We start from the raw sequence: 25,227 nt of genomic DNA, 5'->3' as shown, positions 1-25,227 counted from the left end.
TTGGGCCTGACAATCAGGGCCCAAATCCCTATACATATAAGACAAATCCAAAGGAATCTTCCAGCTGGCTCGTGGGTCCACCTAAGGAAGGGCGAAGAAGCTCGTTGTGTCATTGTTCCCGCTAGGACTGTTCATGGTTCTCTGAGAACCGAAGCTAACCAAGAACCGAACCGTTTAAGAACCGAACCTTTAAGAACCGAACCGAACTCGAACCTAAATTGAAAAACCGGTTCGGTAACCGAACCAAAATATCAACTACCAATTCAGGTTCGGTTCGGTTCGAACCATAGTATATCGGTTCGGTTCGGTTCGAACCATCTATAAATATGCATATTTTACCGAACTGGTTAACCAAAATTTGTAACCGGTTCGGTTCGGTTCGAACCATACTATATCGGTTCGGTTCGGTTCTCTCGAACCAAAATTTTGGTTCAGGTTCGGTTCGGTTCGGTTCAAGCAAAGAACCGAACCATGAACAGTCCTAGTTCCCGCCATGGCTGTCTTCGGTCGGTTGATTGTTCATTTTGGGCGGGCATAATCATCCTTTATGTCCCGCCCAGTCCACATGCCCCCAAGACATGAGGCTCGGGTAACTTGAGTCGAAATGTCTTTAATATGCTACTTCGTCGCCCGCCTTTATTGTTTATTCATTCATCGCCATTTCGTTGTTCGTTGATATGGCGCCACTTTTATGTTTCGCCGTCTTCATTTCCATTTTCGTAGATATATCGTCATTGTCATAACCGTCAATCACGTCTTTTCAACTGACGCACGTAATCCTTGTTTTCCGGGATTTCGTCATCATTTGCCATGAATGCGGTTGTGCGTCTCGAGGAGTTACATCTTTTCAGTTCATACCTTTTCAAATTTCGAATCCCATGACTCTTCACGATCTTCCCCCACTCATTCTCTCTCCTCCTTTTCCCTCTATAAAAACCCCTTTTTACTTTTCACTTTTCTGAAACTCTTTTCCTGAAAACTTTCTCTGCAATTCTCACTTTCTCCTCTTTGAACTCCGGCGAACCTCCGTCACTCCGGCCGTCGTCATTGCGCGGTGCTCTCCCATAGCCGACATCCTTCTTACTCAATCCTCCACTTCTTCCTCCGGTGAGTCCTTTCTCTTTCTTGAAACTGTTCGTCTTTTTCTTTTTTCTTTTTGAACCTGTTCATCTTCTTCTTTTTCTTTTTATGAAATTACCCAGTATGTCGTTGCAAAATTTTAGTATTTCTTCCTTAGAACTTTCTTCACCCTCTACGGAGGGGGAAGTTTCTGCCCCCACTGTCATTGAAATTCATTCCTCGCCTTCTACTCACGAGGATTCCGGTCCCGCCGGCTCTGTAGATTCTATTATCTCCTCTAATGGAGATTTGTCTTCACCCGAATGGCGTTCGAACACACATTTGGTTGAAGATAAGTGTCTTTGGCGTTCCATCTAGGGCAGTGTTGGGAGCATTAATTCGCTTCGAATATCTGCCCAAGGGTTCACGAAGATAAATCCCGCCACCTCTAATAATGAAGATCTTCAGTTGAATGTTCTTCCATGTGGCGAGGATGACTGTGTTCTTTTGCGCAAAGAGCCATCCGATGAATCGCCCGATTTCTTTTTTGTTTATGGTTATTTTTTCTTAGACTTGAATATCAAACTTCCATTCTCGCCTTTTATATGTCACGTTCTTTCCTTTCTGAACGTGGCGTCTTGTCAACTCCAACCCAACGCCTGAGGTTTTATCCGCTGCTTTGAAATTCTTTGCGAACATTTGAGTTTCACTCCGACCTACCCCTTGTTTTTCCTTTTCTATAAGTCAGTCACCACTAAGCCTACCTCTGTTAAATGGGTTCCCCTTTTAGCCCGTAAGAACATGAGCCGATTCACCGCCCTTAAAAGCCATTACAAAGTATGGCAGAGAAAATACTTCAAAGTTATGGAGTCGCCCGAAATAAAGAACTTGTTCCGAGATTCCGACAATAATCATCTCTTCCCCTTTTACTGGACAAAAAACCCTCGCCGAAAAATATCCGTTTCATATGACGCCTTGGATGATTCTGAGCAAGGCATCGCCGATTATCTTCGCACACCACCAGTAATCTCTGGTCATGACTTGATCGAGGCGTCGAAATCCGGCACTTTAGATCAATTTTTTAGTAAGTTTATAATCTTTGCACATGACTTGCTTTTCTTTTTGTTCATGTATCTTGTCTAACTGATACTTTCCATGTAGCTACGATGGGAAAAAGCAAGGTCGACGCTAACCCATTGAAGATGAAGGAATACCTCGCCCAGTCTGCTGCGGCGGCGAAGAAAAGGGCCGCCGAAACTGAACAGAAGAAGAAGAATGACTCATTGTGATAATATTGAATATATTAACTGTATAAATATTTTTAAAATATTATTTTATTAATATCGGTTCAACCTCGGTTGGACCCCGATTCAACCTTTAAACCTTAAACCAGTGTCTTGACCGGTTTAATGATCGGTCCGGTTTTCAGAACATTCTGAATGAGGGTGCTTCAGGCTCTGATAACGTCAGGGACCCTAAGCGCCAAAGAACTTCAGGCGCTGCTGGTGGTAAACCTCTTCACCAGTCAACCCTCGATCCAACCGGTTTGGCTTCCAAAAGTCACCCTGCGGAGAAAAAGAAGGGAAATGACAATATCCCGCCACCCCACCAGGATTCAAGTATGCTGATCAACCGCCCGCCAACTCCGTTTAGCCAAGCTGGCACTAGCTCAGCCATTGGTGGCGAGGCGCCTCCCCCTTTGCTGAGCTTATCTGATCCTCACTTCAACGGGTTGGACTTCATGACCCGCACTTTTGACAACCGGATTCACAAAGATATTTCCGGTCAAGGCCCCCCCAACATTGCTTCCCTGGCAATCTTCCATGCACTTTCTGCCGCCAGCACTGTGGCGGGAATGACTCAGTGTGTGAAGGAATTGATATCGGCCAAGAATCGTTTTGAGAAGAAGGCGGCTGATTATAAGGCTGCATATGAGCGAGCGAAGGCCGATGCTGAGACCGCCAACAAAAATCTGAAGTCTGCTGAGGAGAAGTGCGCTAAGTTAACTGATGACTTGGCGGCTTCTAACCTGCTCCTTCAGAAGACCAAGTCTCTGAAAGAAGCCATCAATGACAAACACACTGCTGTTCAGGCCAAGTGCCAAAAACTGGAGAAGAAGTATGAACGCCTGAATGCTTCCATTTTAGGGCGCGCCTCCCTTCAATTTGCTCAAGGCTTTCTGGCGGCCAAAGAGCAAATAAGTGTGGTTGAACCGGGCTTCGATCTTTCTCGCATCGGGTATCTGAAGGAGATCAAGGATGTTCAAGTGATTGGCGATGATGACGTTGGCCTCGACCTTCTTCCTCAGTTTGATTCTGAAAGCGAGCCTGAGGAAGGGAATGGCGAGGATGGGAATGACCAGAACAAGAATGAGGATCAAGGGAAGGAAGACCCTCAAGCTGTTGCAAGCCAGGACAACAACGCCAACAATGAGAATCCGGCTTGAATTTAGATTGTTTTTATTTTGTTTAAGTCAAAATTTTGCTTTTGGGCTTTGCCCTTTTGCTCTTTTGTTCGTTGTTGTTTCAAGTCATGTATGGGCTTCGCCCCTTCCTTATTTTTAATGAAATTTGTTTAAGTTCAACTGTTGTTACCTTGAAGTTGTTGTTTATTGAGTTTTTCTTTTTATTTTGGTCTATATACCTTAGCCGATTTTTCGACGAGGCTTGGTTTCTAGTGGCCACTAGAATTGCCAAGGCTTTTAAGATTTGATGGCGATACTTTCTTATTCCGAAAGGTTTATTCGCGGTATTGTATACCTTGGTACGATTTGCACTGCACAAACTCGTAATATAAATAAAAAAAATAAGCAATTCTGTTGAAATGATATTTTCATTACTTTTTCATACATGGGAACAATTGTCCCTTCATTCTTACATATGTCGCCTCATTAAAAACCTCTCCAAAGAAAGGGAAAAAGAGTGCGGCTTCATTCACCTTTGTTGTTTCTTTTAACTAAAATACTGCTTTAGGTGTGAGGCGTTCCATGTTCGTGGAACCTTTTGACCGTTAAGTTGTTCCAATTTATAAGCTCCTCCTCCCACATCGCCTATGATCCTGTAGGGCCCGCCCCAGTTGGGCGACAGTTTGTTGTGTTTGTCAGGTATGGTATTTTTTCGGAGCACTAAGTCTCCTACCCTCATCGTTCTTGGCACCACTTTCGTTGAAAACTTTCTTGCAACCTTCACTTTTCCCGCCTCATTCCTTATGTGCGCCTCTCGTTGTTCTTCAGGCAGCATGACTAGATTTGCTATCAGATTTTCCCCACTGTCATTCTCATTAAACCGAGCCACTCGCCAGCTTTGGTTGGCAATCTCCACAGGGAGCATGACATCAGTTCCGTAAGTTAAATGATATGGGGTTTCCCTCGTGCTTGACTGTTCAGTGGTGTTGTATGCCCATAGGACGCCTGGTAATTCTTTCGCCCAAAGTCCTTTCGCTTCATCCAGCTTCTTCTTTAAGCCTTTCAAAATAACCTTGTTAGCTGACTCAGCCTGTCCATTGGTTTGTGGATGTTCTACCGAGGCAAATCGCATTTCAATTCTCATTTCTGCGCAAAATTCCCGGGTAACATTACTTGTAAATTGGGTTCCATTGTCCATTACCAACGCCATGGGAACCCCAAATCTGCAAACAATCCTTCGCCACAGAAAATTCCTGACCTTGGCGGCTGTGATAGTCGCCACTGCTTCAGCTTCTATCCATTTGGTGAAGTAATCAACCGCCACTATGATATACTTCATTTGCACCTTTGCTACTGGGAATGGTCCTAAAATGTCAGTTCCCCACATAGCGAATGGCCAAGGCGCCATCATGGTTGTTAATTCTTCCGGCGGAGCCTTATGTAGGTTAGAAAAGACTTGACATTTTTCACATTTCTTAACATATTCCAGACAGTCATTCTTCATTGTAGGCCAATAAAATCCTGCTCTCAAAACCTTTACTGCCAAGGATCGCCCACCGATATGACTGGAGCACACTCCTTCGTGGACTTCCGCCATTATTCCCGGGGCATCCTTAGTATCAACACATTTGAGCATAGGAGACATAATCCCCCGCCGATACAATTCACCATCCACCAATGTGTAAAAACTGGCCTCCCTGCGCTTTGCTCTTGTGTTCAGATCATCATCCTTTGGAGGGTTCTCTAGGAAGATCTTGATTGGCTCCATCCAGGAAGGCTCGCCCTCAATCACTGACTTTACTGCTTTTAACTTTATTTCTACCAAATCAATGCTTGGGCGCGGCAGGGTTTCTTGAATGACTGTTTGATAATTGCCCAATCGCCCCGTGCTTGCCAATTTTGCTAACACATCAGCCCTCTCATTTTGACCCCTTGGGACATGTTCTACTCTAATATCTTTGATCTCCATCATTAATCTGCGCACCACTTCCAAGTATTTAGAAAGTTGCGGATCCTTCACCTGATACTCGCCTTTCACCTGTTTAACCACCAATTGCGAATCTCCCTTGATGAATAACTTCTGGACACCTAACTCAATGGCTAGCCTTAAGCCGGCGATCAAAGCCTCATATTCGGATTGATTGTTGCTCGCCTTGAACTCGAATTTTAGAGATTGTTCGATGATCATTTTATCTGGACTTTCAATAGTTATCCCAGCCCCACTTCTAGTGTTATTGGAGGATCCATCCACAGATAGGACCCATTCTCCTTGAGTCTTCTCGCCTTCCGTGGGTGTTAATTCCGCCACGAAGTCGATCAAACTTTGGAATGTAACTTGGCCCCTCGGCTCATATTGTATATCATATTCTGATAACTCAACTGACCAGCTGACCAATCGCCCTGATAAATCAGGCTTCTGGAGTACCTGCCTTAAGGGAACATCATTTTTAACTTTGACTTGGAAACTTTGGAAATAAGGTCTGAGGCGCCTTGCTGTTTTCAGAATTGCCAAAGCCGCTTTTTCAATTTTTTGGTATCGCAATTCCGCCCCCTGCAAAGTATGGCTCACAAAATATATAACCTTCTGCTTATTTCCTTCTTCCTGGAGCAACACCGTACTCACCGCCTTGTCAGTAACTGCTAAGTAGAGTATCAAAGGAACGCCTGACGTTGGCTTGGAGAGTATTGGTAGCGTTGCTAATGCTTCTTTCAACTTGGTAAAAGCTTGTTCGCATTCCTCTGTCCATTGAAACTTCGAATTCTTTTTTAAACAGGTGAAGAATGGGGCCGCTTTGTCACCCGCCATTGGCAAGAAACGTGATAAGGCGGCCATTCGTCCTGTTAAACGTTGAACCTCCTTTACACTTGTTGGGCTTTTCATTTCCAAGATCGCCTTTCCCTTATCAGGATTTACTTTTATCCCTCTTGACGTTAACATAAATCCCAGGAACTTTCCCCCTGGATCCCAAAAGAACACTTCTCAGGATTTAACTTCATTTGATATGTTCTTAATTGAGCAAATGCTTCCTTGAGATCACCACCATGATCAACAGCCCTGGCGGACTTTACAATCATGTCATCCACATATACCTCCATGTTCCTGCCTATTTGTTTTGAAAAAATTTTGTCAATGAGCCGTTGGTACGTAGCTCCTGCGTTCTTCAAACCAAAAGGCATTGTCTTGTAACAATAATTCGCCTGATTGGTCATGAACGTTGTACTTTCCTCGTCAGAAGGATGCATCATAATTTGATTGTAGCCTGAGTAAGCATCCATGAGACTTAAAAGTTCATTTCCGGAAGCTCCATCCACAAGCTTATCAACATTGGGAAGTGGATATGAATCTTTGGGACACACTTTGTTCAAGCTTGTGTAGTCCGTGCACATTCGCCATTTCCCATTGGCCTTTTTGACCATTACAACATTGGCGAGCTAAGTTGGGTACTGCACCTCACGGATGAATCGAGCCTTGATTAGTTTCTCCGTCTCTAGTTGCACGGCCTTGTTTTTTTCATCACTCATTCGTCGCCTTGGCTGGATAACCGGTGTCGCCCCTGATCGTATGGCCAGTTTATGGGTGATCACATTAGGGTCAATCCCTGGTACATCATTGATGGTCCATGCAAAGAGGTCCAAATTATCACCTAAAAGGGTGATCAATATTTTCTCTTGTTCCTTCGTTAAACTGCTACCAATCTTTAAAAACTTATCATTCACTTGCACCTGCTTAGTGTCTTCCAGAGGTTGTGCGCGGAAATCATCAACATCGTCTCTTGGGTCTAAACTAAATCCCTCTTGTGGGAAGATCTCTGTAATTCGGTGGCTTTCCTTGGCGGCCTTTCGCCCATAGAGCGCCACACTTCTCAGATAACACTCTCTTGCTGCGTTTTGGTCTACACGCAATATCCCGACCTTCCCATTGCAGGCTGGATATTTGACAGTTAAGTGAGCAGTTGAAATGACCGCACATAACTTGTTGAGGGTGTCTCGCCCCAAGAGTACATTGTAATTGGCTCTACACGCCAAGACTAAGTACTTCACTTGAAATTTCTTAACGAACTCTCCTTCTCCGAAGGCGGTTGGTATTTTCACATATCCCCGCACATGGACACGGTCCCCTGTAAATCCTACCAAGGTTCCCTTAAATGGCTTTAAGTCTGATTCCTTTAACCCCAAGCGATCAAAGGAATCTCCATAAATGATGTCCGCCGAAGATCCCTGGTCTAAAAACACTTTTTTCGTCATGTAATTGTTAACCCTGATTGTTACTACAATTGGGTCGTTGTCATGGGGAATAACATGCGCAAAATCCTGAGGGGTAAATATAATAGGGGAGTGGTTCACCCAACACTCGCCTTCATACGCTTGTACTGAGTGTACCGCCGCCACATAACGCTTTCTAGCCTTGCTTGAAATTGCACCCCCACCAAATCCTCCTGCAATAGATGAGCATTCCCCAACAGGATCGCCCAACTCTTCAACTATCTCCTTTCCTTTGCCTTTGTCCCCTTGTGCTACCTTAACGGCCTCTGGTGCTGTTGTGTCTTTCACAAAATTTGCTAAATGGCCAGCCTTAATCAGGCGATCAATTTCCCGCCTCAAGTTCCAACAATTATCCGTGGTATGCCCCAACGCTTTGTGGTACTCGCACCATCTATTTGTATCCACATTAGCTGGCGGCCGCCGGGGAGGCGGTGGATATTGCACATCATTTGTCTGCCCAACTGCTTTTAAAATGGTACTTAAGGGAGCATTCAACTTGGTAAGTGGAACTGGAGCTGGCGAGGCACCATGCTGACCAGTTGAGGCTGCAGTGGGACCTTGGGAATTTCTGTGCCATGTATTTTGAAAGCCGGGTTTGGAGTTTTGATATGGTCCGGGTCTTGGTATACGCGGAGTTTGTGCTACCCTGGTTTCCTTCCCCGCCTTGAGTTTTTCCTGTGGAACACCGCCAGATTGGGCCTGCTTGCGCCCCTCCTCCCTCTCTTATTTTTTCTGATCATCTTGTTCAATTAGGATGAATTCCTGAACGCGAGCACGAAGATCCATCATGTCCCTCGCTGGTCGCCTCGTTAAGTCCCGATTCAGATCTCCCGCCCTAAGGCCATTTTTGAAAGACGCCAAGCATACATCCGGGTTATCTTCCTCCAACTGAACCGCCATCTTACTGAAGCGTGCCATGTAGGTTTTTAACTTCTCCCATGACTGCTAATGTATGCTGATTAGATCAAACATCGTTGCTTTTGTAGTTTTTTTGGCGGAGAATTGAGTCAGGAACTTGGTAGACAGATCGGTAAAATTGTCAATGGAGAAAGGCGGTTGTCTGATGAACCACTGCATCGCCATTCCTTTGAATGTTGAAGGCAATAATCTGCACTTCACCGCGTCCGTTGCCCCACCGATTACCATTTTGGTGTTAAAATATCTCAGATGTTCCATGGGATCAGAGTCGCCTGAAAAGGCGTCTAATGCCATTGTTTGTAGATGCTTTGGTATGTCTACCTTGGTGATGGCTGGAACAAAAGGTTGAAACTCTACTACGTCCTCTGCCTCCAGACGTTGTCCTTGCTTAAAGTCTTGCCTCTGAGTTAGATACTCGACTTGGGCTTGTAACTGCTCGTTTTGGGATTGCACCTTCTGCAAAGTATCTAACATCTGTTGCAAAGCCGCAGGCGTGATACCTGTCACTGCTTCCTGCGTTCTCCGTGGAGCACTGGTTTTAAGGTCGTCTAAGTTCACATAGTCAGGCGGCGTTGATCGCCGCCTAACGCCTGGATCTGATTTGGCTATCAGATCTGAAGGTCTTCCCGGAGCTGCGTTCACCAACGATGCTGGCGACGGCGCCACTGAGTGGACCCCCTCCGAGGAAGCCTCCTGTTCTTGCCTGTGCAGTATAGCCCGTCCGCCGCCGCGGCCGCCGTGACGACCACCACCGCGCCGACGATGATCACGACGGCCCACGCCGCATGAACGAGTCTCCATGGCTCGTAACTTATACCTTCTACGGCACTGGAAGATCTAGGTCAGAGCCACAGACGGCGCCAATGTTCCGTACTAGAGTAGCTTATGTAAGAAGAAGTAATAAAGCTAACCCTAGCAGAGCACTACAAATGGTAAGATGTCATAAAAGGTAAAATCTCATTAATGTTGAAAAGTTGTCCAGTACAAGTTGATGACCTCCCCTTTTATAGAGGGTGTGGTCATGATATGGATTTTTCCTATATTTGGGCCTGACAATCAGGGCCCAAATCCCTATACATATAAGACAAATCCAAAGGAATCTTCCAGTTGGCTCGTGGGTCCACCTAAGGAAGGGCGAAGAAGCACGTTGTGTCATTGTTCCCGCCATGGCTGTCTTCGGTCGGTTGATTGTTCATTTTGGGCGGGCAAAATCATCCTTTATGTCCCGCCCAGTCCAGTAATTATAATGCTGATAACAATTGATATCTAATAGGATTACGATTTAAGAAGATAGTTGACTCATCACCATTATCTTAATCTAAAAGTTAACTGAGAGTGAAAGTTGATGTTGTAAGTGAACTCTATTAAAGGAAGAAAATGATCCCAATTTTCTTATGTGTTCTAACACGCAAGCTCAAAGAAGTTTCTCAAGAGTTTGAATTTTTCTCTCTGATTGACCATCAGTTTGAGGATGATATGCTGAGTTACGGTCGGAGTTGAGTTTCCAAATCTTGACGCAAGTTTCCCCTGAATCTTGAAAGAGATCTTGGATCTCTATCAAATACAATACTTGATGGAACAACATGTTATCTCACTATCTCCTTCACATATAGCTGAGTTGATTTCTCGAGAGGAATTTTGAGACTAATAAGAACAAAGTGAGTTGACTTTGTCAGTCGGTCCATAATCATCCATATGGTATCATGTCTCAATAAAGATAAAAAAAACTCCATTGCAATGCAATCTCACTTCTGTTTAGGAATCTCCAATGAATGCAACATCCCGGACGGCTTCTAATGTTCCACTTTTACCTTTTGACAAACAAGGATGGAAGCTACATACTTAGTTGTTGTTGGTGTTAATAATATGAATTTCTATATTTTGTATTTATTACTTAATCATTTCAGCTGCCGTTGGCATTTAAGTGATCAATTTTGTTTAACTCAAGTCATGATTCAATCATTAATTATTTTAATATTTTCTTATAAAGATAAAATTATATTTTATCAACAAAAGGCTTGAGAGAAGCACTCTCAAGCAAAGAATACAAACAAACCAGCAATAGTGGCAGCACATAGACCGCTAGAAATTGCAAAGTGCCCTCAAACACCCCTAAGGGATCAGCCCGTCAAAAGCCCCATTAAAAAAACCCAAGACAACGAGAGAAAAACCAGAAAAGGCCATCAAGGAGATTTGGGGGGTTAATTAAGATTTGATTATTTTAGTTTTTATATTAAAAAAAATCTACATAAGTTCATTAAATGACGTACCATGTTCACATAGGATCATAATGACACCTAAGCACGATGGCAGGAGGTTCATTGGCGGCAGGGATGGTTTCCAACCATTTAAGATAATATGAAAGTGTATTTAGAAAGATTTTCCAGTGAGGGACGAAAATTAGATTTTGCTTAAAGTTTAGGGACCTTTTTCACGTTTAACCCTCTAATATAAAACCATTTATGTGACATTTACCTAACAACTTAAGCTTTTGAAATAAATTGGTTATATCACATGATATTAGAGTCTCAATGACCACATGGTCTAGAGTTCGGTCCCCATCACCTTTAATTCTTCAATTAAAAAAGTTAAATTTAAGCACATGCTAGGTGGACTTATGCATTATGCACGCTTCAAGTCCAAATGACTTTTGCGTGAGGGACGTGTTATAACAAAATAAAAAATTATTCATGTTATCGTTATCCTACAGCTTAAACTTTTGAGATAATTGGTTCACATACACCACCCGAAATGTGGTGAATGCTAGACAATTCCGTAAAAATCAAAACATTGTTATTTTAGTTTTTTATCTTTCTTTTCTTTTTCATTTTTTTAGAGATAATGATGTAGAAGTGAGGTAATGCTGTGCACTTTGGTTGCTAGAAACTAATCCATGATGACTTCTTCTAAATGATATAATACTATATTTAATTCCTTTTATCTCTCTTATCTCGTTTACCTTTTACCTATTTATATAGTTAGTTAATGGTCAACACATGGATTTAATTATTTAAATTGATGAATATGTTAAGCTAATTAAATACATTTTTGAGAAATTATGCTATATATAGATGCATGCTGTTTCATGCACTACAAGAAAACAGGACATTTGCGGCGGACATCTTGCGGCGGTTATAAGCCAACCGCCGTTAAATATAATTTTGCGGCGGTTATTGTGGCGGTTTATGAAGCCGACGCTGTTTCTCAATGTTTGCGGCGGTTGATGAACAGGCAGCGGCGGTTTCCAGCTTATTATTTCAGTTTTTTATATTGTGTGTATTTTGCGGCGGTTGTATCAAGCAACCGCCGCAGCTGTCCCTTACGTTGCGGCGGTTGATTTGCTTTTAGTGGCGGTTTGGGGCTTTATTTTTATTTTAAAATCAATCCTAATTTTATCTCCGGCGGTTTCTCTTACCAACCGCCGCTGAATGCCCTAATTTTGGCTCCCCCCCTCTCGCTTTTCACTTTCCCTCTCGCTCATTCTCTTTCCCTCTCACTTGTTTTCTCAATTGAATCCCAAAAACCATCAAAGCCCTAATTTCTAACTTCTGGACTCACTGCGTTTCATCTCTGCTCAGGTTCGTTCCTCTCTTCTCTTCTCTTCTCTTCTCTTCTCTCCTCTTCTCTGATTTAGGTTTTGCTTTTCAGAGTCGGTGGCCGTCTCGCACTCCAAGCTCCGATTCGTTCTTCCAGGCTCTGGTTCGTCCCTCTCTTTCTCTTATGTTCTCTTTTCTTCCCTTCCCTTCCCCTCCCTTCCCTTCTTTGATTTGCGTTTTCTCTTTCAGATTTGGTGTGTTGGTGGTGGTTGTCTCGCACTCAACATCATTGTTCCTCTTCCAGGCTCTGGTTCGTGTCTCTCTTTCTCTTCTCTTTTCTTCCCTTCCCCTCCCTTCCCTTCCCTTCTTTGATTTTCGTTTTTCTCTTTCAGATTTGGTGTTGGTGGTGGCCCTCTCGCACTCAACATCATTGTTTGGACGCCAGGTACAACCCTCCCTCCTATTCTCTTCTTTGATTTCATTAATATAGTGCTTTCTTTCAAGTTATGTTCTTGGATAAACTACAATCAGCTTCTTTTTTTCATATGATTATCTTGATTTGTACATTAGGTTTTGGCAAGAACTGAATTGAAAAACTGGTTCGCCGAACTGAATTGAACTGGAAAATTGGTTCTCAATTTATAAAATTCACAAGACAAACCTACCTCAATAAATAAAAATTAATTCTATATATCTTTGCCATTATACATGGATTGGACATAATGGTAGTCTAACAAGATCACAAATTATGGGGAGGAGGGAGATGAGATAAACACGTCAAGAAGTGGTTTGAAGTTACTTCCTCCAAACTTCTAGACCAGAGTGATTTTTTCTTTAAATGTTTAATTCGGTGAATTGTTTTGCAGTTCGGTGAACCAGTTCTGATTTTGCAATTTAATTTAAAGATATGCTTGCTTATAAGTTATGTATCATATAGCTCTAATTTTTGCATCTGCAATGCATGTGATGGTTGCTGGTTATGGCGTGGATTGTGGGATTTTGTTTCCTAATTTTAAGGGGATGCTGGTGGATTTTAAGGCCTCGAAACTAATCTGGTTTTGGCTTATTACGATGTGGTTTTTGGCTAGTAAATAAGTTGTGCGTCCTTGGGCTTGGTTGAAGGACGTAAATTTGGTTTAAGCTAGCTGATGTTGAATTTGGTTGCAGATGAGAGGGCGCATGGTGTGGTGTTTTGGTTGGTATAAGATAGGGAAGCAAGGGAAATTTGGAGTGCTTTGGTTATTTATTTGGGCTTAGTGTGTTTATTTATTATCTTTATAAGTGTTGTGCTTGTATTGGTTGGTGGAAAGATAAAGCACAAATAATCTGAATTATATCCTTTGCTTTTTCAGTGTTAAGTTTCTCATTGTGTTTGTGACCTGTGTTCGTGACACTCTCTATTGTGGTTCAGGTACCTCACTTCTCCTTTTGATTCCTCTCTTCTTTAATTTGCTCTGATTATGGTATGTTTGTGTCTTATAATGTCCTTTTGCTAGTTGCCTTGTTCTGAGTTGAGTTGAATAGGGCATTTGTATTATTGATGTCAGAACTTCTGTACTGCCAAATTGCTTTCTAGTGTTGCATGTTTGGATTTGGTAATTTAACAAAGTGAAACTGAATGCTTTTGATTTAGTGGATCATTTAATTGGCGGTTAATACTTATTAGTTGCTATGCTTATTGCATATTAGTTTGCTGTTTTTTTTTTTACAGCCAAGACCTATGTAGTAAATTACAACTTTGTTATATTTCTTACTATAGAAACTAAAGCAATGGATAAGTCATGGATTTCGATGCCCCGAAATTCACTTGCATATGAGCAAGGGGTTAAGAGTTTTTTAGATTTTGCTTTTGAACGTAGTTCTGTTGATGGCAAAATATTATGCCCATGTGTTCTATGTGAATGTAGAAAGTGGCAAATTAAGGATGTGGTATATGATCACTTAATTGTTAAGCAATTCCCGAAAAATTACACCTTCTGGTTTTACCATGGGGAGTCCGGTCATGAGGAAAATGAAAACGTTGGTAGGGAAAATGTTTCAAGTTCAGCACAAAACATTGTGACCAATGAAAATACTATCCAGAACATGTTGAATGAAGCTTTTGGAGTTGACAGACACCGTGTGAATGAACCAAATGAAGAATTCGCACAAGGTGAAGGAGAAATGTCAAATGTAGAGCAGCAAGGACATCAAGCTAGAGAGTTTTACGACTTAGCAAAAGATGGGGAACAACCATTGTATGAAGGGTGCACACGATTTTCTAAACTCTCTTTCATAGTGAAGTTGTATCATATCAAATGCCTATGTAAGATGACTGATAAGGCTATGACAATGATACTAGAACTACTACATGATGCATTTGAACATGCTAAGATTCCGAGTTCATTCTATGAGGCAAAGAAATCTATAACCAAGCTTGGATTGGGCTATGAAAAGATACATGCATGTCCAAGAAATTGTATGTTGTACTGGGGTGCAGATGAAAACCTGGAACAATGCAAAGTTTGTCAGAGATCTAGATGGAGGGAACCTGAGACAAATGGTGAGAATCAGGTGTCTGTTGATGAAAATTGTCACAAGAAAGTTCCTAGGAAAGTACTTCGTTACTTTCCTCTTAAACCTCGATTGCAAAGATTGTTTATGTCTTCAAAGACTGCTGAGGATATGAGATGGCATGCTGTGTCTGCTAATAATGATGGGATGATGAGGCATCCTAGAGATTCCGCCGCTTGGAAGGAGTTTGACACAAAAAACACATCATTTAGTGGAGATCCACGAAATGTTCGTCTTGGATTGGCTGCCGATGGTTTTAATCCTCATAGTGTATTGAGTGCGAGTAATAGCATCTGGCCAGTTATTCTCATACCCTACAACACTCCTCCATGGGTGTGTATGAAGTCGACGTCTTTTATCCTTTCAATGATAATTCCTGGTAAAAAACCACCAGGGAATGACATAGATGTTTACTTGCAGCCTTTAATCAAGGAGTTGAAGGAGTTATGGAATGATGGTGTAGATGCTTATGATGCTTCAAAGCGTGAGATGTTCAAATTGTATGCTGCTTTAATGTGGACCATTAGTGACTTCCCTAGGCTTTCAAATCTTTCTGGATGGAACACCTACACAGGATTGGCTTGTCCTACATGTAATTTTGACGCTGTCCCTTGCCGCCTTCAGCACAGTAAAAAATGGTGTTTTATGGGTCACCGTCGATTCCTTGATACGAGACATAAATTTAGACTGAACAAGATTCGGTTTAATGGAGAGCAAGAATCACGTGATGCACCAAAATCATTGTCTGGCTCTGAAATTTTTGCACAGGTTAAGAACATTAATGTGGTATTTGGTAGAAAAGATAAAAGAGTTGGCAACCGAAAGAGATCTCGTGGTGACCGAGATTCCTCACAAAGCGGCACTCAACAATGGAAGAAAAAAAGCATATTTTTTGAACTTCCATATTGGGAGCACAATAAGTTGCGTCACAATCTTGATGTCATGCACATCGAAAAGAATGTGTGCGAAAATATCCTATTTACCTTGCTAAATGATGGAAAGTCAAAAGATCACTTGAAAGCTCGAAAAGACCTTCAAGCGATGGGCTTTAGGCATGACCTTTGGCCAGATGAGAATGGAAAATATCCTTTAGCTATTTATACAATGACTAATCAAGGAAAGAAGTCATTTTTAACAACTTTAAGCAATATCATTGTACCAGATGGTTATTCAAGCAACATTTCTAGGTGCATTGATATGGAGAATTTTCGATTGAGTGGAATGCTAAAAAGCCATGATTTTCATATATTGATGGAGCAATTGCTACCGTTGGCCATGCGGACAACAGTGCCCAATGAAGTCTCAAAAGTTTTGAATGGATTAAGCTCATTCTTTAGGAAACTATGCTCAAAAGTGTTGAGTGTGCTTGATTTAGATCGATTGCAGCATGATATTGTGCTCACTCTTTGTAACATGGAGATATTATTCCCCCCTTCGTTCTTCACGGTCATGGTTCATTTAATTGTCCACCTTGTTGAAGAAGCGAAGCTTGGAGGTCCTGTATATTATCGATGGATGTACCCTATAGAAAGGTAAAACATGAACTAGTAATTTTCTTTTTCTTTTTAATTCCATGATTTTCAGCGTGATATTTATCAAGTGTTTCTTATCATTAGGTACTTAGGATTGTTAAAATCCTACGTGCGCAACAAGGCACAACCTACAGGCTCTATAGCAGAAGGCTACCTAATGCAAGAGATCCTAACATTTTGTTCAAGGTACCTCGATGACATTGAGACCGTATGGAATAGACCACGTCGTGTTGATGATGAGCCTATTGATACGCAACCTAAAACACGAGAAGCAGAATTGTTTCCTAAAGTGGGAAAATCAGTTGGTCGCCATTCATATTTCACCCTTTCATCCGTTGAAAAACTACAAGCTCATCGACATGTTCTAACCAATTGCCCAATAGTTGATCCATATCTTCAGTAAGTACTTCAAATAGCTTACTTAAATCATCCTTTTACATGTCGTCTAACTTATATATGTATAGGAAATTTAGAGATATTGTGCGGAGGCAACTAAGAAGGACTACAAGAAGTGCGAGTGAGATAGACAAAAAGGTTCATAAAGAGTTTGCTGGTTGGTTCTATAATCATGTAAGAAAAATCTCAAATTCAAATGGATATTCATTTTTATTAGAATTATACATGTTTCTAACTCTATGACTATATGTTTAGATTTTTAGTAATGCGAACGACCTTAATGAAGCAGACAAATCAGTTCTTCTTTGTCTTGCTGAAGGTCCTGAAAGGGAGGCTAGAAGGTTCAGTGCATATAATGTCAACGGATATAAATTCCGTACAGTGGCTCGAGACAAAGGATTGAGAACTCAAAATAGTGGGGTTTTCGGCTCATTTGGAACAAGAAGTTACTCTAGTCGTAGTGATACCCAAATGAGATTTGGAGGGGTTCCTTACTATGGGAAGCTGATAGACATAATTGAGCTCAGCTATAGTGGCTTATTCACGGTTCCTTTATTTAAATGTAAATGGGCTAATACCACCAATCCTAGAGGAATGAAAAAAGATGATTTGGGTTTTACCTCAATTAACTTCACAAGACCTATACATACTGGAGATCATGAAGATGATGAGCCTTTTATTAATGCTTCGGAAGCCCAAATGGTTTTTTATGTTGATGATGAGAAAGAAAAGGGCTGGAGTATACCCATACATTTGAATCCAAGGGACTTATATGACATGGGTGAAGTTATTGAAGAGGTAACTGTATCTGATGAGGCATTTCCATCACAAAACTTGGAGGAAATTTTTCCGGATACTACCGAACATGTACAATTGGCAAGAGTTGCTACAGATGATGATCCTCTAGATTATATCATTGTTGAAAATATTGATGGTGACGATATTCAAGATTATATAGTTACATGACAAACATGGGTAAAATTCTCCTTTTTTTAACATTTTATCATAATTTTTCTATACATTAGCTTAATTTGTGTTGTTCTTTTGATTTTATGCATCCTCGTATATACTTCTATTGTCTATTATTTACTTTCTGGTTAAATAGTGCTAACATTTTGTTTTTAAAAGTATGGTTAGATCAAAGAGGCATGGTCGCAAGGCTCCTTCTGCAGCAGCACATCCATCAGCGAGCCTTGAGTCTATACCTCAGCACAGTGAGCCTATACGTCAGCTCAGTGAGCCTATACTTCAGCAAAGTGAGCCCATACCTCAGCAAAGTGAGCCCATACCTCAGCAAAGTGAGCCCATACCTCAGCAAAGTGCTATACCTCAGCAAAGTGAGCCTAGAAGTGATGCAGTCCAAAATCAGCCACGTAGACGACGTGGAGGGTCTGAATCCACACAACCTCATAAGAAAACACCTACGAGATATTGGACAGTGGACCTTATTGGTATGAAATTCATGTCTTAACATGTTTGACTATATGCAATAGTTTTTATTGACTAGTATTTCTGCACTAATGCTTCACATGTAGGCGAGGATGGGGTTGTGACAAAAGCTAGCTTGCGAGTAAAAGATTTGCGTTATGACCTTCCTGGAGGTAAGAAAATTGTGGTTGAATGGAATAGGAATTGTCAACCGGTTGGAGATTCTGGAGGCCTTTTGGGGGGTTATCTAGGGGAGCTTGCATCTAATGCCTCTAAGTTTCCTATCAATTTTGTGAATTGGCATAAAGTTTCTAGCACACACAAGAACCATGTGTGGAATGATAGCATAAAGGTAAGTATCATAATTAACTACTTATTTTCTCTTATTGACATTATGTACATGTTACTAATCAAATTTGTTTATTGTAGAAAAAATTCATAGTGAATGAAGAAGGACATAGAAAATATATATTGGAAAATTTGGGGAAAAAATGGAGGGACAGCCGCGCTCGAATGTATGCTGATTGTTTTAGAGAACAGAATACTTGGGAACAAAACCTTGAGGCGTGCCCTGATGGTGTTCCCTTGGAGCAATGGGTTTCTTTCTTAGAGTATCGTGCCTCTGAAAAAGCTAAGGTAATAAGAAGTATTGTTTTAGATGATATTCAAATACTCACCATTAGCTAACTATTTTTTATATCTCTTGATGCAGAAGTATTCTGAGAAAAATACTGCAAACAGACTCAAGCAAACAGTCCCTCACACTCTTGGGACAATGACAATTGCAAGAAAAAAACATGAGTTGGTATGGTTTATTTGTGTTAATAATGCTTCATTAAATCTCAAATTTGAAGTTATTATTTTATGAGATTGCTAATTTAATACTTCATAATAGGAAACACAAACTGGAAGATCATACAGTAGAGTTGAGTTGTATTCCATTACCCATAAGAGAAGCGATGGATCTTTTGTCAATGATGAGGCTAGAGAAAAAATGGTGAGTACAATCTGTAATTTATGAGTTTCTATTTGTAATTAGATGCTTACATGTGTTCACTTTTAAATTGTTTTCTTAATTATGTGGTTAATGTTATATGTAGGAACAACTTGAGATGGCTATTGATAACAATATGTCTGAAGAAGAAGCTTTCACGACTATAATTGGAAAAGAACACTATGGGCGTGTGCGAGGCATGGGCTTTGGTGTTTGCCCCTCTCAAGTCCTCGAAGGTTTTGGGGGCTCATCATCCGGCAGTTCCTCATCACAAGTTACTCAGCTGCAATCAGAGTTAGAAGCAGAACGTGCTAGAGTTGATGCTTTGGAAAAAGCTTTGGAAAAAGAAGTCACAAAGTTTAAGAGTATGGAGGAACAACTTGCATTTCTTATGCAGCATGTCATTGGCCATGGATTTAATCAGGTATGGATTGAATTTGATAGACAACTTTTTATTCACATTAGCTTTGATTAAAGAAACCAATTCAGGTGTTGCTTGGAATCTGCCTAGATGTGGTTTGAATGAGAAGTTGTCTAAACTTTGTATTGTATCTTTGGAGTTTGGTTTTGACCTACGATGATTGTTGCTTGTGAATTTGTTGGAGGTACCTTACGGATGACTTTGGTACTTGTAGGTTAGCGATGTAGGCTCCCCGAATGAAGTAAGGCGATCTTCATCCGCCAGTCATCAACCTGTAAACAATGGACCATCTACTTAGTTTTATGTAAGGTTTGTGAAATGATTTAAAATGTTGAAACTTAATTGGTTCATTGTATTGAATATGTCACTTTATCATTTTGGTGGAAAGTGATGAACTATGTTCCTTACAGTTTTGATTAATGTCATTGTACCTATGTTTTGATTTAAGTTAATTTAGTTTGTTTTCAATGAATGAATTTTCACCAGGTGAACATGTTCTAATGGGAGGGAGCAGCTTGTGTTTTGATGCTGTCTTGATTTTTTGGTACCTGATTGAGTCTCAAGGCTTGGTGCGTGGTTTGTTGCATCTGGTACTGTCCTTGGAGGCCATGCTTCTTGGAGTCTCAAGTCATGCTTTGTTTTGTTATTTTTGTTCAGTCATGGATTTTGTGTTAGGATCGCATTATGTTACTTCCAGACTTTGACGGGTTGTTGTTGCTTTTGTTATAAAACTTGTATTGACTAGTACTGATGTTTAGCATTGTATGTGTTGGCTGTTTAGCCTTGGACCCTCAATTGGGAGAGTTTGTTCCCATTAGCAATGTTATTTTGATATGGTTATCTATTTTGTTGTCATGAAAAATCAATGATTGAAATTTATTTAGAAAGCAGGGTTATTTTAAAATATAATTACAGCAAAAAAAAATTAAAAAGAAAATAAAATAAAACTTACTGCGGCGGTTCAAACCGCCGCTAATGGCTAAAATCCTAATTCCCATACGTTCAATGTGCGGCGGTTCAAACCGCCGCTGAATACAAAATCATAGCATCTAGGTGTATGTATCTGAGGCGGTTGCAACCGCCGCTAAAGTCAAAATGGTAACTTGCAGCGGTTGTTCCAGCGGTTTGGAAAACCGCCGCAAGAAGCGCTGCGACGCCTGTAAAGGAGGCGCTTTGACAACCGCCGCAAGATGCTTTTAGCGGCGGTTAGAACCGCCGCAAAATGGCCATTACAACCGCCGCAATTTGCACAGTTTGGTGTAGTGATGATATATATACGAATTGATCTGATCTCTAGCTAAAATTAAACCTCATTTCTTTTTAATTAAGGTGACCCCTAATCTTAAGCCAATTATATCTTATCCATGTAAAGGAGTTCAGATAGAGTACTGAGATTTGGCAATTAGGATATAAAATATTAATTATAGAATTAAAATCTAGAGTTGGTATTACAGTCACTTCTGATACTCTTACATTTCAAATGACCATCATTTATTTAATCAACTAAAAGAAAAAGCAAGAATTGGAGATAGTGACGGTGCTACATGTTTTAGAAAGTTGTCAGTATAAGATATTCTTGTATAAACATAACACAGCTGGAGCCTGGAGACAAAGTAAAGAACATACAATATAATGGTTTCTAAAAAGAGATAGAGTGAGAATTAAAGAGAGGAAATAAAAAATATTAGCTCACAAGAGGACAAGCAAATGAACAACTTTCAAAGGCAGTCCTCAAATCTTGTACTAGTATTTTAATGAAGGTTTAGAGACGAGTGGGGGTCAAATAATGAGTTGAAGGAATGTTTCATCAAAGAAGGTCAAAATCCATGTCAACTCCACTCCACTAGAGGATGAACAATAAAGAAAACATACTCATATTTTGGGTGACGAAAAATCACATTCCACTAGCTCGCTCCCTGCAAGTCAAATTCTATGTTTACCTCATCGTCACGTACCATCATGATCATGCTCATCATCTACCTAGCTACCTGAGGCGCGCGCCCTAATTCTTAATGAGAAGTTGTAATCCCACGCATTGCAAATAATTTGGAATCTTAAAAATTCAACCCAAGTCAATGAAGATAAAGAGAGAGAGAGGATGAACTCAGTGGCGGAACTAGAAATTTTAGGAAGCTTAGGCAAATTTTATGATTAAGTCTCTAAACTTTGCATTTCCTTATAAATTTGCCTTTTTTCTATTTTTTTTTTGCCAAAAAACCTACCTAGTCCAAAGAAATTTGCATTTTTTTTACTTTGAGCCAGGGCATTGGACCTACCAAGCCCTGTGGTAGGTCCGCCACTGGATGACCTAAGGTACACATGCCTTGAATGCAAATTCATAGGCCAATACTTGTTGGCAAACATGCATTAAGTCCAAATATTTGGGCCAATATTTGTCGGGAAGTCACAGATAAATAAGTTTTTATTTTCCGCATAACTTAAAATGAGCACCCTATATAGAAAAATATACAATAAATTTAAAGGGGAAAATCTCTTCAATGTAAGAAGCAAAAATCACAAGACCAAGTAGTAATAACTAATAACCTCAAGTATAAAGTAGAATAACAAATATACTATATACTTTCAAACACTTACAAATAACTCATAATAAGCTGATGCTAGAAAGCCTTCAAGCCCGAGGTCGAAAAAGTCTTCACCTATCGTATGTTTAGAGTCGGCTTAGTGGCAGTCAGGGATGACAATTTTGCCCAAACTCATGGGTATCAACCCGAACCCGATTCGATTTAACGGATAAAATCTGAGTTGACTGGATTTGGGTTTGGGTTTTACCCGTTCCTGTAACTGTTTATGGGTTTGAGTTTGGTATTAGTTAAATCCGTACCCGTACCCGCCCAAACCCAAACCCAAAGATACCCGAAACATAAAATTACAAAAAAAACCTCATAATATATATATTTATAAACTTTGTTCATAGTGCTTGATGATTAATTGTACTTTTTTATATTTGAGAAAGTAAACTCTAAACTATTGTTGTCTCAATTTGGTGATGGATGGGGATGATGAATATTTATTTGTTTTTTTTTTTCTTTCTATTAATTTCACTTTTTTTTTTTATAAAAGTAGATCCTGAGACTGGTTGCTATTTCACGTAAGTAATGAGTTTGAGTTTGAGTTTCGGGTAAATTCGAAACCCAATGGGTTTGGGCATGAATTTCATTTTATCGCTCATAAGGGTCTAGATTTGAGTTTGGGTTTGGGTTATGAGATTTGAGTTTGGGTTTGGTAATTGTAAAACTCGTGCCCGATCCTACCCATTGCCATCCCTAATGGCAGTGTCGTGTTGTTCCAACATTTTCCTTTTCTAGTAATGGCATATCGTAGTAAGAGTGATAGATGAATCTCCATCTTAGATGCAAGTTTGAGATTTGACTCATTGGGTATTAGAGTTCACTTATCTTGATGTTGAAGGGCACGACAAGTTTTTCGTGAAATGTGCACGAGACAGTTTCTAGCGGTTTGAAACCGCCAGAAACTTGTAACGCTTGCCGTTTTTTCTGGCACCCAATATTAGTGGCGTTTTAAACCGCCAGAATTGTTACAATTTGTGTTTTTTTCCTGGCACCAAAAATTAGTGGCGGTTTGAAACCGCCACTAAATGATGCTCGTGCATTCTCGTGCTCAATAGAACTGCTCTAAATTTTATTTCTAATAAATTTTTGAAATTTGTAACTTAGTCCTTTATTATCTAAAGAAATGAACTACTGGGTTCTAATCCCTGTCATTTTATGAGGATGAGGATCCCGGAGCAATACCCTTTTTTTAATTAAAACATTTTTGAATGCTTGACAGATTTGGATAGTTGGATCCAACGACAAACAATTGCCGCTACAAAGGATCCGAATTCGTTTCTTTACTCACTCCTTGGAAGTGTCGTTTTGATCTTAGTAAGAGGTACTCTTTTTTCTTCACTAGGTTTTCTCAAGGGAGTTTTTCCTAATAAGGTTTTAATGATACATTTTTCTAAGATCTCTCTTTCTTGGAGGGGTTGGGGGTGGGTTAACATATATATCTTTCTATGCACTCAATGTGCTGCTATTATATTGTAATTATCTTATATTTTCTTTCTTTTGTATTGGGTTGAAGTACCCGGCCCCTTGTACTTCTATCCAATATATATATTCTGTTGTCTATAAAAAAAAAAACTCTTGTGGCTTTGCCTTCGTTATTTCTTTACTCACTCGTGTGGGGGAGGTCACCCTTCACTGTCTACACAAATTTGTACCCTACACCTTAATTTAATTTAGTTTGTCAGTATCTATACCTCTGTCTAAATAATTATATCTAACCTTGAAGTTGAAAGTAAAATTTGTCGAGAAACAAATTCAGAATGATTGTTTTGATGAATTTATTAACTGCACATAATTTATCCTTGATATACTGATTATTTGCTATACAATTTTCACTTGTTAATGATTTGGGGTGAAACACGGCAAATAATCAATCCTATAATATATAGCCTAGCATGCATGCAATATGAGAACTGTGGTTTAATTAGTAGGTTTGTCCCATACTACTTTCTTTTTAATTTTCCTTTGGCATTACATAGTGGAGCCATTATAATATGTTCTGCTTTCTCAGAGAACCCTGATTTATCATCTTTGGTCCTGATTGAAATGTCATACACCCAAATTGTCAAATTTTGTTCCACTAATAAAGTTTTAGCATGCTAATTAAAAACTAGCTAGGGTTAAATATGTTTTTTACCCCTAAAATAGTGAATCATTAATTTTAGTCTCTCTTTAATTTTTTCATTGATTTTTTAGGAAAATAATCAAGCTTTAGTCCCTATATCTATTTTAGTGTTGATGTGATGCATTTTGTGGTTGTTAACTTGCCACAAATCCAGAAAACCGCCACAAAATCATACCAAAATAGAAGCCAAAGGGCCGACATATTCTTTTTTCTCCTCTTGATAGATGAGGATCGATGTGTCACCGTTTGACTCTTCCATTGTCAACCTGCAGTCCCACTCATTGTTGAAATTATACAATTAAAAAGTTGAGGAGGAGCGTTCATCTTTTTGAGGGAGATCTTTTCAAGTTTCAACCAATGGATTGGCAACCGTTGTTTGCTTCGTATGTGATCAAATTAGCAGCCAAAAGGGTGAGGCCGACATAATTTTGAAAGTGGGATCGTAGTGGTGGGTGATTCTATCTGGGGGTTTTGAACTCGATTTTTTCTCACTCCCACTTTCTTCCCCTAATTTACTTTGATTTTTTATTCTTATCGTATCAATTATATATGATATTAATTATTATTTTTTTCCTTTTCCTCTTTGATACTGGAACGTATTTAGGGGTATTTAGGGAGATAATCAGTATACTAGTATACTACACTCGATCAATCCACCAAGGTCAAGGTGTAGCACTTCTCCACCCTCTGCTAGCAGCTTTCTTCTGACAGCGGACCTCCCGGCGACAAAATGATTGGATCCACCAATCACAGGAAATAGGGTTTCGCTATTTGGGTGTGGGATGCTCGTTTAACTACCTCTGTATTCATCTCGTTTCTGATTTACCTGGGTGCATTGCGTTTTTAAAAGCTTTTTAAGAATTTTGAAAATTTCACCGACTATATATGTAGTTTTTTGTGCTCCTAGACTTTAGCCTCCCCATGAATTTTGTTCTCATAAATGAATAAGTTTTAATTTTTTTTTGACAGCAAATAGAATATATATATATATATATAAATAAAATATTTGG

The 25,227-nt window shown here is 40.1% G+C and overlaps 3 protein-coding genes across 3 annotated transcripts; 2 read left to right on the top strand and 1 right to left on the bottom strand.

Annotated features, from left to right (window-relative positions):
* Nucleotides 1–3,798: 3,798 nt before the first annotated feature.
* Nucleotides 3,799–4,673, bottom strand: LOC130743553 (uncharacterized). The gene is made up of 2 exons (XM_057595801.1): nt 4,197–4,673; nt 3,799–3,834 (listed from the first exon to the last, which is right to left on the bottom strand). Exons 1-2 carry the CDS (start codon nt 4,671–4,673, stop codon nt 3,799–3,801), a joined length of 513 nt encoding a protein of 170 aa, XP_057451784.1.
* Nucleotides 4,674–11,729: 7,056 nt separating this feature from the next.
* LOC130743552 (uncharacterized) lies at nt 11,730–17,627 on the top strand. The gene is made up of 8 exons (XM_057595800.1): nt 11,730–11,853; nt 12,573–12,625; nt 13,348–13,418; nt 13,533–13,591; nt 13,892–16,265; nt 16,350–16,664; nt 16,730–16,835; nt 16,917–17,627. Exons 1-8 carry the CDS (start codon nt 11,730–11,732, stop codon nt 17,625–17,627), a joined length of 3,813 nt encoding a protein of 1,270 aa, XP_057451783.1.
* Nucleotides 17,628–17,790: 163 nt separating this feature from the next.
* On the top strand, nt 17,791–20,028 carry LOC130743551 (uncharacterized). The gene is made up of 8 exons (XM_057595799.1): nt 17,791–18,112; nt 18,197–18,441; nt 18,519–18,725; nt 18,802–18,894; nt 18,985–19,086; nt 19,190–19,507; nt 19,719–19,813; nt 19,991–20,028. Exons 1-7 carry the CDS (start codon nt 17,791–17,793, stop codon nt 19,800–19,802), a joined length of 1,371 nt encoding a protein of 456 aa, XP_057451782.1. The 3' UTR covers nt 19,803–19,813; nt 19,991–20,028.
* Nucleotides 20,029–25,227: the final 5,199 nt, after the last annotated feature.

The sequence above is a fragment of the Lotus japonicus genome, chromosome 3, assembly GCF_012489685.1.
Source record: "Lotus japonicus ecotype B-129 chromosome 3, LjGifu_v1.2".
Taxonomy (NCBI): Eukaryota; Viridiplantae; Streptophyta; class Magnoliopsida; order Fabales; family Fabaceae; genus Lotus; species Lotus japonicus.
The sequence above is the reverse complement of the archived record's forward strand: the minus strand, read 5'-3'. Positions and strand labels throughout refer to the sequence as shown.

What these genes read in the sequence shown, in the direction of transcription:
- LOC130743552 (XM_057595800.1), top strand. Translation starts at nt 11,730, where the DNA reads ATGCACTACAAGAAAACAGGACATTTGCGGCGGACATCTTGCGGCGGT. An exon ending in CATCATTGTTTGGACGCCAG is followed by an intron (nt 12,626 to 13,347) that starts GTACAACCCTCC and finishes ATTTGGTTGCAG; the next exon opens with ATGAGAGGGCGCATGGTGTG. An exon ending in TGGATGTACCCTATAGAAAG is followed by an intron (nt 16,266 to 16,349) that starts GTAAAACATGAA and finishes TCTTATCATTAG; the next exon opens with GTACTTAGGATTGTTAAAAT.
- LOC130743551 (XM_057595799.1), top strand. Translation starts at nt 17,791, where the DNA reads ATGGTTAGATCAAAGAGGCATGGTCGCAAGGCTCCTTCTGCAGCAGCA. An exon ending in TTGGACAGTGGACCTTATTG is followed by an intron (nt 18,113 to 18,196) that starts GTATGAAATTCA and finishes CTTCACATGTAG; the next exon opens with GCGAGGATGGGGTTGTGACA. An exon ending in TGTGGAATGATAGCATAAAG is followed by an intron (nt 18,442 to 18,518) that starts GTAAGTATCATA and finishes TGTTTATTGTAG; the next exon opens with AAAAAATTCATAGTGAATGA.
- LOC130743553 (XM_057595801.1), bottom strand. Translation starts at nt 4,673, where the DNA reads ATGGCGTTGGTAATGGACAATGGAACCCAATTTACAAGTAATGTTACC. An exon ending in TGGTGCCAAGAACGATGAGG is followed by an intron (nt 3,835 to 4,196) that starts GTAGGAGACTTA and finishes GAGTTTGTGCAG; the next exon opens with TGCAAATCGTACCAAGGTAT.